This window comes from Malania oleifera, chromosome 8 (assembly GCF_029873635.1).
Source record: "Malania oleifera isolate guangnan ecotype guangnan chromosome 8, ASM2987363v1, whole genome shotgun sequence".
Lineage (NCBI taxonomy): Eukaryota > Viridiplantae > Streptophyta > Magnoliopsida > Santalales > Ximeniaceae > Malania > Malania oleifera.
This window is the reverse complement of record NC_080424.1, coordinates 29,991,084-30,005,191: the sequence shown is the minus strand read 5'-3', so window position 1 is coordinate 30,005,191 and position 14,108 is coordinate 29,991,084. Positions and strand designations below refer to the sequence as shown.

General features: G+C 37.0%; 1 protein-coding gene across 2 annotated transcripts in view; it reads left to right on the top strand.

Annotated features, from left to right (window-relative positions):
* The first annotated feature begins 4,896 nt into the window (after nucleotides 1-4,896).
* Nucleotides 4,897-14,108, top strand: part of LOC131162519 (proteasome subunit beta type-3-A) — a 42,859-nt gene continuing 33,647 nt past the window's right edge. Inside the window, exons 1-4 of one of the 2 annotated variants that reach the window (XM_058119104.1) lie at nucleotides 4,897-5,152; nucleotides 5,295-5,476; nucleotides 5,575-5,682; nucleotides 7,943-8,032. In XM_058119104.1, the coding sequence (XP_057975087.1) occupies nucleotides 5,147-5,152; nucleotides 5,295-5,476; nucleotides 5,575-5,682; nucleotides 7,943-8,032 (386 nt within the window). In that variant the 5' untranslated portion in view covers nucleotides 4,897-5,146. The remainder of the gene's footprint in view (nucleotides 5,153-5,294; nucleotides 5,477-5,574; nucleotides 5,683-7,942; nucleotides 8,033-14,108) is intronic. The other variant, XM_058119103.1, reaches the window with a different exon arrangement.

Here is a 14,108-nt window from a genome sequence, read left to right as displayed (position 1 = left end):
TTCTACACTTGAGCTTCATTCTATTTCCTATTGATATTTTACATTGAAGCATATAGTGCTGAAATTGTACTAACTTGCTTTTTGAGAGGGTATACTTGTACGCAGATTTTATCTTGTGTTTCTTGTAGTTCTTTGATGATTCCAAGGATTGTTTGGATCGTTGGCTAAGTAAGGGGATATTGCTTAGAGAGACGGACTCTAGCCTAAAGGAGTGACTAAATGAGGGGACATCGTTTGGAGAGGCGGACTCTAGCCTAGTGAAGGAGTGTTTGAGCGTGGGGTATCGTTTGTAATCAGGTTTTGTTCCACTCGTCAACAGAACAGGTTTAATGAATCCTTTGGTGGTTTTCCAAAAGCGAGGATGTAGGCTGGGTATAAGCCAAACCTCGCAAAAATCTCCATCTCACTCTCTCTTTCCCTATTTTTTATTTTCAGTGCATATTTAAATTGCGTGGATGGTTTAAATTTGAAAATCATATAAATTACGTATATTTGGAAATCAAACAAACTTAAGGTTTAATTTTGACTTGGGTTACGGAAACCGAAAGGGAGTACGTTGGTTACACCATATCTTGTGGAAACCTTACGAGAGTACGTTCCTTGGTTAACATCCCAGAGATAAATTTACCAAGAGTTTATTTGAGTTCTAAATATTTGGAAAGAGTGATTTGATTCATCTATACAGGGTTTTACATCAGCAAGTATAAATTCTCATTCACTATAGGGCTTGGTTCAAATTTGGCAAATATAAACAAACAACCATCTTGAGTTGTTATATTACATAAGTGTTGTGTATTGACTTGTTTGTTTACTTTTAAATTTTAGTTGATTGGTTTGGTTGAATGATTGGATGTTTGTATGGTTAAAAAATTAAGTAAAGAAACTAAGTTCTTAAGTGCTTAACAAATTAAACAAATCAGTCACGAATTAGTTAAAAGAAATAAAATAAGTTTAAGAATTTTAAAAAAGAATTAAAAGAAATTTTTAAAAGCCAATTCACCCCCTCTTGGGAAGCTATTCCTAATTTCATTAACAAATGGAGAAAATACATCATTATAATCAATGCCTTCCTTCTGTGCGTAGCCCTTAGCTACCAATCTAGCTTTGAAGCGAACATTATTTGCATATGGAAATCCTTCTTTCTTTACATAAACCCATTTACAACCAATTGCTTTCTTACCCTTGGGCAGTTGGGCTAGCTCCCAAGTCTGATTCTGATGAATAGACTGCATTTCTTCATCCATTGCTTTTTTCCACTTGTCTGATTCAGAGTTCCTCATTGCTTCTTTGAAAGTGTAAGGAACATTATCATCCACAATTGGAAGTGCATAGGCCATCATATTAGTATAACGAGCAGGTTTTCGAATTTCTTGTCTTGGCCTCTGAGAAACAATTGATTCTTGTTGTTGTGAAGATTCTCGAATTGAAATATCCTCTTCTTGTACACTATTCCCCACCGTAACTGGAGAGTTACCTAATGTAGTCTCATTTCGCACTGGGTTTCCTAAAATTGTCTCAACCTCCACCTGTTGTTGAGTACCACTGGTCTTCTCTTCAACTCGTGACTCATTGCGTATTGTTTTCTTCATCATCATAAGTTCAACAAAAGTTACATCTCTACTTAAAATCATTTTTTTCATCACAAGTTCAACAAAAGTTACATCTCTACTTAAAATCATTTTTTTCGTCTTTAGACACCAAAGACGGTATCCTTTAACTCTTGCACTTATCCCCAAGAATATTGTTTTCTTGGCTTTTGGATCCAACTTAGATTCTTTAACATAATAATAAGTCATAGTACCATATACATGTAAAGAATCATAATCACTAGCTTTCCAAATCATACCTCATAGGGTGTTTTTCCCCCTATTGCAGATGATGGTAGACGATTGGTGAGATGACACGCATATCTAACAGCTTCAGCCCAAAACCTTTTGTCTAACCCAGCATTAGACAACATACATCGAACTTTTTCCAACAAAGTCCGATTCATGCGCTCTGCCACCCCATTCTGCTGTGGTGTATTTTGAACTGTGAAGTTTCGAGCAATACCTTCATCCTAACATACTTTCATAAACGGGTCACCTGTGTATTCACCACCATTATCTGATCTGAGCCGTTTAATCTTTTTTGCCAGTTTGAGTTTCAACTAATTTTTTCCACTTAAGGAAAATATCACACACTTCATTTTTATGCTTCATAGAATACACCTAAACTTTTCTAGAAAAATCATCAACAAAAGTGACAAAATAATGCATACAGCCCAACGAAGCCGTTTTTGTGGGCGCCCATATATCTGTATGGATGTAGTCCAAAATACCTTCAGTATGATGGATTGTTGTGCCAAATTTCACTCTAATTTGTTTTCCCAGAATGCAATGCTCACAAAATTCAAGTTTGCACACATTTGCACCCTTTAACAAACCTCGCTTAAGTAATTGTTGCAAAGATTTTTCTCCTGCATGTGCTAATCGCATATGCCATAACCTGGTTGTATCTGAACCTGGATCTTTCTCAGAAACAACAGCTTCTGAGTCAATAACTGTACTACCTTGTAAATAATACAAGTTATTTTTCCTTATTCCTTTCATCACCACCAGCGCACCTGATTTAATATTTAAGGTTTCATCTTTCAAAGTGATAATGAACTCTTTAGATTCTAAGGCACCCAATGAAATCAGATTCTTCTTTAGGCTTGGAACATACCTAACATCAGTCAAGGTTTTAATAGTTCCATCTTGACATTTCAACTGTATTGATCCTATTCCAGTTGTTTTACAAGTATTATTATTTCCCATAAAAACAACCCCACCATCTAATTCTTTAAAATTAGAAAATCATTCCTTATTGGGACACATGTGATAGGACCAGAATCCAAAATCCACTCACCAAAATAATGTGACGAATATGTTCTAACAAGAGAAAAATATGACTCACTTCCATCATCGTTGGCTGTATTGGCATTAGAATGTGCTTTGCCCTTATTCTTCTGCTATAATTTAGGGCAATCTTTCTTCCAATGCCCTCTCTCACGACAAAAGCACATTCATCTCTAGCAGGTCTCCCACGAGATTTACTCCTCACATGAGATTTACTCTTCCTTCCAGGGATACGACTCTGAGAACGTCCCCTTATTGTTAGTACTTCTGTTGTTTCCTTATGGACCCTTTGATCCTTCTTTCTGCATTCAGTACTAATCAATGCAGTACAAACAACATCATAAATAACTTTATCTTTCCCATACAATAAAGTGGTGGTCAAATGTTCATACTCATTAGGGAGAGAATTCAGTAACAATATGACTTTATCCTCATCTTTCACCTTTTCATCCAAATTTAACAAATCAGCCAAAATTTTATTGAAAGCCTTTATGTGGTCATTAATCGAAATATCTGGTTGATACTGGAAGCGAAACAATTTCTTTTTCAAATAGAGCCGATTTTTCAGACTCTTGGTCATAAATGTATCTTCTAATGTCTTCCACAATTTCTTTGCAGATGTCTCCCTCATAATACAATATTTTTGATTTTTGGCGAGACACAAACGAATCGTACCACATGCCTGACGATTGATCTTTTCCCAATCTCTGTCACCCATATCTACTGGTTTATCATCCAAAGCAATATCTAGTTCTTGCTGATACAAGATGTCCATCACCTCACATTGCCACATACCAAAATTTTTGGTACCATCAAATTTCTCTACCTCAAATCGAGCATTAGTTATTGTCTTCGATGATGATGTCGAAGCCGAAGGGGTTAGAGTTCGTGTGGACAGTGTTTCTTCTACTGCTGCACTAGTTTCTGTCATCTTCTATATATTCAATAACAACCAATAAAGCAAAAGGCCTAGGATCAATAGTACGTACCAACTGTGTTTACTGTGTTTTATAATATGAAATTTCACTTTGATCAGGCCGACCTCCAGGGGGCGACTGAGCCGCAATGGTCTCTGAACACTCGCTTAGACAAGTTTTTTCTTAAGCATCAAACGTGGAATCAAGGATCCTAACAAAGGAACACCTCCGTATCAACACTATTCAACCTAACTCTGATACCAATTGTTGTGCCGGGGACCCCACTTGTGCCAAACACCAATACTACAATTATTGCTATCGAATATATAAGAAATTAAAATAATGCAGAAACTAATAATAAAACAATAAAAAGAACAAGACAAGAAATTTACGAGGTTCGATATAGAATTACTTACGTCCTCGGGCGCCGATGATCAATCCACTACTTCTTGACAAAGTACAACTTTGAGGTGTGTTTTACAAATGAAGAGTTGAGTTATTTATATAACTTCAACCTTAAGTCCAAAAAACACTTCTCTCTAATGTGGGACAAATAATATAAAAAAAATTCAAAACAACCTTTTATACTAATGTGGAACTATTCTATCAACGTGGGACAAAAAAACAACAAATGCCTAATGAACGACTCTTTACCTGCTCATCTAAGTAAGATTTGGGTTTGGACGGGCTAGCCTATTTATAAACAGGTGAACTTGAACTTAGTCCAATTAATTAACGAGTTAGTTAAATCTGGATTCGATATTCACTGCATCACTCATTTATTTTTTAATTTTTTAAATTACTAGATTCCATATAGGTGTTTTGAAATTTCAAATCACATTTTTTGAATACTAAAGAATAAAATAATAGATTAGTGTTATTAACTCATATTTGTTAAAAATATTAATGAGAAAATAATAAGTGTAATTCTTAAAAATATTAAAGAAAAAAGTAAAAATAAATATATTATATATTTTTTATTGGATAACCATTTATAATCTATTTATTAATTGGGTAAATTCGAGGTCATGATTTATTCAGCCATTTAGACTCAACCTAATTAAGTTTACCCGTTTATAATCCGATCTGAACCCGATCATGAATCCGGCACCTTCTTTTGGGCGGCTCTCGGGTTCAACCGAAATAGCCGAAGGCCCGAGCCCATCGGGCTAAAAAAGCCGGTCACCCCCCTAACTCGACTTTCTGCAACTTGGAGTGACGCCCAAGCCAGCCATCTCTTCCTTGGAGTCTTAGACCTTCAGAACGTTTATTGGCTTCTGCTCTTTGCTGCTGCTGCTACTCTCTCTCTCTCTCTCTCTCTCTCTTGGCGGTAACTTCTCATATTCTCTAATGTCGGTGAGTCTTTGCCCGTGTTCTCCTTCTCTATCTCCGCAATTTAGTCTTCAGAGTCGACTTCGGGAAACCCTAAGTTGTCTTCTTGAGTCAGCTTGTGTGTGTATTTATGTGTGTGATCTTATTGAATCTGCTTGCCTGACAGATCTTTGAGTACAATGGCAGTGCCCTAATTGCCATGGTGGGAAAGAACTGCTTCGCCATCGCCAGCGATCGGCGACTTGGCGTTCAGCTTCAGACAATCGCCACTGACTTTCAGAGGATTTATAGAATTCACGATAGGCTCCTCATTGGACTCTCCGGACTTGCAACAGATGCGCAAACCCTGTATGCTGAATCATTGCTTTGTCGTTCTTACTTTTGCTTTCGTGCTGTGTATTGTATTCTTAAATTATTATATGCTCCTGTTTCTTGTTGACATGTAGGTACCAGCGGCTTGTATTTCGTCACAAACTGTATCAGCTTCGTGAAGAGAGGGACATGAAGCCAGAAACCTTTGCTAGCCTTGTCTCAGCTATTCTTTATGAGAAAAGGTACGTAAAATTGTAGAAGTTCAAGATATTAGTTCGGAAATAATTTTTTTTGGCACTAGTTTGCATGCGTTGCGCTTGTTGACATGATAATGGGCTCACTACAGATCAACTTTCGATAGGGTTATAGCTGTATTTCTCCTCAACTGTGCATGGTTAAATGGTCCAGTGAGGCAGACCAAAGCTTCTAGCTTTGTATTTGATCATTTGTAGAATTCTCTGCAAGCATTTTCTGTGTTTAATTTTAATATAATAATGTAATGTATCAATCTGAGTTTCAAGCTAAAGGAACAATCAGGCCTGTTTTCAGTCAATAGCACCGTTGTTGCATTTCTCATGTTTTTTTGTGCATTGCATATGGTGTACTTGTTTCGTGTGAGGAGTTTCAAGGCTTAGAGTTATGCATAGCATTAGCATATGGAACTTTCTTGACTATACCACCAATCTAGGTGCAGAATTCAGTCTTTCCCATATTTAGATATGTGGGGTATGCATGCACATATGATAAATAGACTATATGTTGGCAAGTAAGCTAATATATATTTAGACTTATGCAATTGGTATGAATTACATAAATAAACTTATAAATTAGATACCTGTTCAGTTGAAGTTATCTTTAGAGGAGTGTAAGTGAATGCTTTGGAAAAAAAATGTTACAGAAATATCTAGTCCAGTGGTAGACTCTAGGGGATCCTGGCAGGGCTCTTTTCCTCCCTCGATCCAATAATCTTCACATAATTTAATATGTTATCTGTATTTGTAATAACCTAGAAATGCCCCCCTTCCCATGCAAAATTATATTAGCATTAATTTTATTTTCCATGTGTTTTGAAATTAGTAACAAAATTTTTACAAACCAAAATTTGGGCAACTAAATTGCTTAATGTTCAAACATGAAATTTATTAACGTAAACGAAACAAGCTCCTTTGTCTTCAAATTTATGTGAATAATTTAAACTGATAACTGTTTGCCCTATTTGTGCTGGGAGAAGATTAATTTGCCTATATAGCCTTAAAATTTATAATTGTGTTTATTTTTTTGATATAGTAGATTATCTTTGCAAACATACATTGGCCTTCCTTAGAACAAAGTTCTTTGTTGCCATTGCTCCAACCATAAGTATCTCTACCAGGGTTGCCAGTGATGTGCCTTTATTTGGTTTGTTTTAGTATGCATCTTTCAGATGAAATTAATAAATGTGGGAAAAATGGAAACAAACATTACAACAATCATGTTGATCAGCAGTCATATTTTTGGATATAAGGATGATTGAATATTGTCTATCATGTCATTAAATTGGTACTAGAGAATATATGGAGGCTCACTCCAGTTTCTTCTTCATTTGAATCCTTGGAACCATCACTGAACTGTATGCATGCTATTGGCTCTTCAACATAGAGAATGCACATTAATGGCTCTTTGTGAATCATGATCCCAAGGAAGACATGCTTTGAACTGTATGCACATTGCATGTTAATGGTTCTTCAACATAAAAAATGCACCTCTGGGTCTTCCTTATTGAAACTAGAAGAGGCTTGTAAGGTATGGGTGTGGGCACCATTGCCACTAGACTAACCCTTCTTTTTTAACTCAAAACAAATTTTTTCTATTCAAAAAAATGAGAAATATAAAACAATAGAGTTTAAGGTGATATATTTTCATCATGAACTTTGGCGTCCAAATCCACAATAAAACTCTTGACAAATCCATGTTTTTGAGAGCTATAACGGTCTACAAATTTTAGGGAAGCTTGTTTATTTACTTTTAAAATTGTGCTGGCTATTTTATTGCTATACCCACTGAGATGAATAATAAATCCATAACTCTTCAACCAAAGGCGTATGCAATCAAGGCTGGTGAATTAGGTCTTGTGCTTTGGTTTTCCTATTCTTTTATATAATTCTAGCTTGCATCTAGTTGAACTGAAATTCAATTTTCCTATTATGTTTGGGTTTATTTGTTGTCATTTGTTTTCTGTTAGGGAATTTTTTTTCTTGATAGGAAGCAGTCACTATTTCCTTTGATAACATACATGCTTTTGGTTAGCAAGGATTGAAAGAATTCATTTATTTGAATACTTATGATGCCCTAGCATCTTACATAATATTTCTTGAGGTTGATTTTTTGTAGTGTTTTATATTCTCTTCTGCCTTCAATTTTTTTTTAAAGAAAAAAAAAATTGATCAGGTAGAAATTTTAGGTCCTGCACTTGTTTCAAAGCATTTGTACACAACATGTAAAGAACATGTTTTCTTTGTTTAGGTTTGGACCATACTTTTGCCAGCCCGTAATTGCTGGATTGGGGGATGAAGACAAGCCATTCATTTGTACAATGGATTCAATTGGAGCCAAGTATGTTGATTTTCTTCTTTCTTTTAATTTTTTCCATAGTTTTGCAGCTGTTGGCATGGTAAGGTTTCTAGCAGGCTCAGATTAAATCTCTATCAACTAAATTTTCATCTTTTGGTGCAACATTTACTTGAAATAGAGTTTTTCAATAAGAGAGTGCATCTATGGTCTTCAGGGAGAGCTGGAGAAGAAATGCCTCATGCTCCTTTACTGGCCTTCTGTTTCAATTCTATTTTATTCTCTATTTTTTTTTTTTACCTTGACCTTGTTTCTTGTGTTAGCTATATGTCACTGAGAGGTCTAATTTTTAATATTTAAATACCGCTATTCCTTTACCTCTGTGGCATGTTTATGTGATATTTTATGTAAATCTTTGTATTTCTTTCTTCAAGAAGCTATATTTTGTTCAAAAGTCTATTATCTTATGTTTTTTTTAGCATCAATAGATGGGCAGATGGAGTTTCCTCGTGTCTTTAGTACATTATAATATGGGGTTGTTTTTTGATTTTGGTGCTTATTTGGAATTTGAATTAGCACTTATGGTGTCAATTATGTAGGGCTATTTACTGGATAACTCTTGAAATGCCTTTTCTTTGAATTCATCATCTATGGATTGGCCTTTGTCATATCTAGGTCTTCCTTTAGGGGGTAATCCTATGTGGTTGCTTTTTGGATCTAGGGGTTGAGAGAATTGGGAGGAGACTAGATGGCTAGGAGAGGGCATGTTTATCGTTGGGGTGTAGGATAATCTTCTTACTGCTGCCCTTTCTAATATTCCCATCTATTTTTTATCCCTTTTTAGAATTCCTGCAAGGGCAGTTGGGACCTTGGAGAGACTCATGAGAGTATTTATTGTAGGACGGGTAAGGGTGGCCTAGTCTTACAGTTTCAACCCTCACACAAGCACATACACTCAAGACACTTTGTTTTAAAAACTCAATTAACTAAACATAAACACAATAAATCAAGTTTCATTTCACTTCTTGTTGAATTTTTAAACGGTGTATGTTGCTGTTCAGAAATAAGTCCCAAGAGTTCTTTCACAAAGGAATCAAGTTATATGCAACAAATATGTTATTCAAAATTTCAAAAATTTAAGTTCTATTGTTAGCAAGCAATATTCCCACAATTGATTTTAAACTAGCAAGTATCAATATTGCAATCTATGGATTCAAAGGGCTTATCAAATATGGAATTTCAGATTTCCAGTAAAGGCTTCAATATAAGCAAGGGTTTACAATATTCTAACACAAGTGCTAAAATTACCAAGAGAATTGTTTGGATGACCTGACGTTGTTCAACACAAGTCTTAGACCATTCTAGAAAATTCCTTGGAACATGCTTTAAAACACCGAGACAAACGCTGCAATATAATGGAGGGGAAGTGGAACTGCTGTAAGTATGTAATGATCCAAATGAATGCTGAATTTACCAATCAAAATGATGGTTGACTTGACGATATTCTACACAGGATAGGACTCTCCTGAAGTCCTTCGTGCAAACTTTGAAATGTAATATGTATGCTGCAATGTAATGGTGGATTGTTGGCCTTGGGTGTAACTTGGTGGTGGCCATGTGGGTGATGGAGGGAAGTCGTGAAAGTGGGATAGGGATGGAGTCATTGGATAGAATAGTGGTCTCTCACCACCTGATCTCCGAGGAGAACGACGTATCCTCTCACTACACAATCACAAGGATTGGACAAAGTTTAACAAGCTTCAACAAAGGAATTTCCTTTCAATATCAATACTTTTCTCTCTACATAGTTCTTAAGGGGTATATATATAAGCTAGCATAGGGGGACAAAGCATTAATAAGTTTAGCTAGCATGGGGGGACAAAAACATTAAACAACTAACAATTCCCACACAAGCATGGGAGACACAAGTAATAAAGACACCAACTTACTCGACACATTAATTACTCTTACAAGTTACTAATAAAATAAATGCTCCAACTTTCTAGACACAATAAATACTAAGCACAACTTACTAACACTCGAACTCATTAGACATACTCACACAATTTCCTAACATACACATGCAAGCAAGTTGTCTTGCATGTTTACAAATTAAATACAAACAAAAGTCAAAGGGAGGCCCAAGACCGTGTGGGGCCACATGGATCTTGAATTCAGACTTGCTTCGGCATCTCTACTTGGGTCTTTCTCACACTAAAAAGTCTTCAAATAATCCATTCAAAAATCTACAAACAATTATGAACCGATGTGGACTTTTGGGGCTCGCCCATGCGTTAGCATATCATCAAAGGAAATGTGGACATCTGGAGGTTGTCCACGTGTCACAATATCTGAAAAAGAGATAGGTAATGCATGCCGATCCTCATCATCTCTCTCGGGCCCAAAAGAATTCTTCTCTAAAGAATTAGAGGTGAAGTACTTGGAGTAAAACTCCGGGTTAAGATGAAGGAGGTCTTCTTTAAAATTCTAGCTCCTTTTGGGAAGTGTCTTATCTCTCTACTTTACCAAGAACTTCCGGTATGATCCTGCTTGTGTGAACTTTGTCTTGTCATTCAAGATTGCATCAAAGTTCTTGGGCATGGGTAAGGGTGGAGGCAAAGGCAATTTTGGGTTCTCAGGTTCAAGAGGAGTGGGGTCACCTGGAGGGTTAGAATTTGAAGGTTCTACAAAAGAAGATGCTACAAGAAATGGGATTAGATCATCAACATTGAAAACATTGTTTATGCTAAAATTAACAGGAATATTAAGCACGTAAGCATTAGAACTAGTTTTCTTTAAAATTTTGAAATGATCCATCTTGCTAGCATGTAACTTCCTCACCTTTCCTACAGGAATTTGCTTAGGACGAATACGGGTCATAACCATATCACCCTTTGAAAATTCTTTCACCATGCAATGTATATCAGCACGAGATTTATAATGTTCAAAATTCAAAGTAACCTTCATTCTTATTTCAGAGTGTAGGTTGTGTATATGCTTTGCAAAGACATCAATCAGCTCACTCACTCTAGACTTAAGTGGTAGTGGAATAAGATATACAAGCTTCCTAGGACTATATCCTGTGATAACTTGAAATGGGCTAAGGCATGTGGTCCTATCCACTGAACTACTAAATGCAAAATTGGCCATAGGAAGGCATAAATCCCAAGCTATGATGTTTTCAACTACCAAACATCTCAATAGGTCCCTAAGGCTTCTATTCACTACTTCAACTTGCCAATTAATTTGGGGGTAGTAAGCACTAAAAGACTGCTTGGCACTAAAATGCGAGCCTAACATAGTCCACAAGGCTTTCAAGAAGTAACCTATGAGCTGTACATCTTCATTGGAAACAATGGTTTTGAGAAACCTATTCTCAATGACAATCTTGTTGGTTGCTCTAATATTGATGCACATGCCCCAAGTGTCATCTTTCTTGGGAGAAAGGAGAGTAGGGCAGGCAGATAGACTTATGGTATCCTGAATAGAGTCATGTTTCTTCATTTCATTCTCTTATTTCATCAACATCATCTTCTATCGGGTTTACTCTATGATGTGATAAATGAGGCCAAGAACATGATTTGTGACATGTGGAATCTTTCTCACGGGAGGTAACTCACTAGGTGGTTCAAGAATGACATTCTCAAACTTGGAAAGTATAGGTGATACTTCCAGTGTTGTGTCATGCTCAAGAAGGGATGTTTCAATCTTCTAAGTAACAACCTCATTCACTATTTGAGTATCTTGACTCTCCTGTTCAAATTGATTTTCACTTATGATAGTCAAGGATCCTCCACTAGTTTTTTTCTTGTCCTTCTTCTTTTTCTCACTATCTACCCTATCATGCGCCAAGTCCTTGGTGGGACATTGTTTGGAAAAGTGTCCTTGTTTATGGCATCTGAAGTACACTGCACTTCCAGAACTCTGGTGAGAGGATCGAGTCATGGGTGCATTTTCTTTGTCCATAAATTGTTGGACTGTGGAATTGCTCCCTCGGGAGGTAACTTAACCTGATTGCGCTGGTTGGGATTTGTCATAACTCTGTATCTTTTGAGGGTATGACTCATTTGAAGAGGTATCAAACCGTTTTTCCATGGGACCTTTAATCATTTGCTTAAAGTCATGAGCTAAATTATGGGCCTATTCAAGGGACTCAATGTGATGGGGAAATAGTTTTCTCCTCAGTTCAGGCTCTAATCCTAGGAGGAATTGGGAGATTTGCTAACTAACAGTCTCATAGACACCACATCTTATAGACAACTCATCGAATTGACTCATGTATTCTGTAACAGTCATGCTACCTTGACGCAAGCTGTAAAGCTGGTCTATAAGGTGCTCTCTATAACTAAGGGGTACATACTTCTCCCTTAACCTATCCTTCATTAGATCCCAATGCTCACTGGGTCTATGATCTAACCTTGCTTCCTGCCTCTCGACATTTATCTAATAGAGTTTGGCTTGTCCTGTTAACTTCTTTTTTGCAAAGTAACCCAATGAGGGTCAGTCATCTTGCACCAATCAAAATAGGAATCCATCCCAGTCAACCAATCTTGGAAGACTTTAGGATCCATCTTCCCATCATAGATGGGGGGGATCACGATAGTCCCTATGGTAAGATCTTCTAATGTGAAAGTCATCAACGTCATAGTCCTCATCATTTCAATGTTGGGCATAGGGCTTATGACGTGGGGGTCTCCTAGCAAAGTCATTTTGACGATTCACTCGCCTTTGTGGAAGGAGGGGAGGTAGCCTCTCACTACACAATTACAAGGATTGGGCAAAGCTTAACAAACTTCAACAAAGGAATTTCCTTTCAATATCAATACTTTTCTCTCTACATAGTTCTTACAATGAAGGGTGTTATATATATAAGCTAGCATGGGAGGACAAAGCATTAATAAGCTTAGCTAGCATGAGGGGACAAAGACATTAAACAACTAATAATTTCCACACAAGCTTTGGAGACACAAATAATAAAGACACCAACTTACTAGACACATTAATTACTCTTACAAGTTACTAACAAAATAAATGCTCCAACTTTCTAGACACAATAAATACTAAGCACAACTTACTAACACTCGAACTCACTAGACATACTCACACAATTTCCTAACATACACATGCAAGCAAGTTGTCTTGCATGTTTACAAATTAAATAGAAACAAAAGTCTAAGGGAGGCTCAATTTGTGTGGGCTCAATGGAGCCGTGGGGTCCCACAAGACCGTCTGGAGCCCACATGAGTCTTGAACTCGGACTTGCTTCGACACCTCTAACTCGGGTCTTTCTCACATTAAAAAGTCTTCAAAACAAGTCTTCAAATAATCCATTCAAAATCTACGAACAATTATGAACCGATGTGGACATCTAGGGGTCGTCCATGTGTAAGCATATCATCAAAGGAAATGTCGACATCTGGAGGTCGTCCACGTGTCACAATATCTGAAAAAGAGATAGGCAAGGCATGCCGATCCTCATAAGTATTTCTTTGATCTGATTTTAGGGAGGATAAGAGGGATCAGCTTGTTGGCTGGGATGTCGTTAGAAGGCCCTCATTTGAGGGGGAACCGTCACTCAGTAATGGGGAATCTAAAGACATATCCTTAATTGGAAAGTGGTTATGGTGGTTCTCCTCAAAGGCTGATTCATCCTGGCACCATGTTTTTAAAAGTTTGAAATCCATTGGAATTGGTGCGATAGGAAGTGGCAATGTTTCCCGTGCAAGTCATTGGAAGTTTGTTCCCCAAGTTGGTTGTCTATTCTTTCCTTTTACTTGCTTTAAGTTGGGTACATTGGTAATAGAATTTGTTTTTGGGATGAGATTTGGGTGGGATACTCTCTGTTGGAGCCTGCTTTCCAGACTTTCTAATGTTCATAATACACCGGTTTTTCAGCATTTTTTATTTTCACAGGGGGTCACTCTCTTTCATGGGACTCCCATTTCTTTAGAAGTCTCAATGTAAGAGAGGTTCATGAGCTTACTTCCATAGTGTACTGGATTCTTTTGTCCCTATCACTGGTGAGGGTGGGGGGTGGGGGATGCCTGGCTTTGTATTGGAGATTCTTTGGAGTTCTCTTCTAAATCTTGTTTGACTCATCTTATAAAACCATCAGACACTA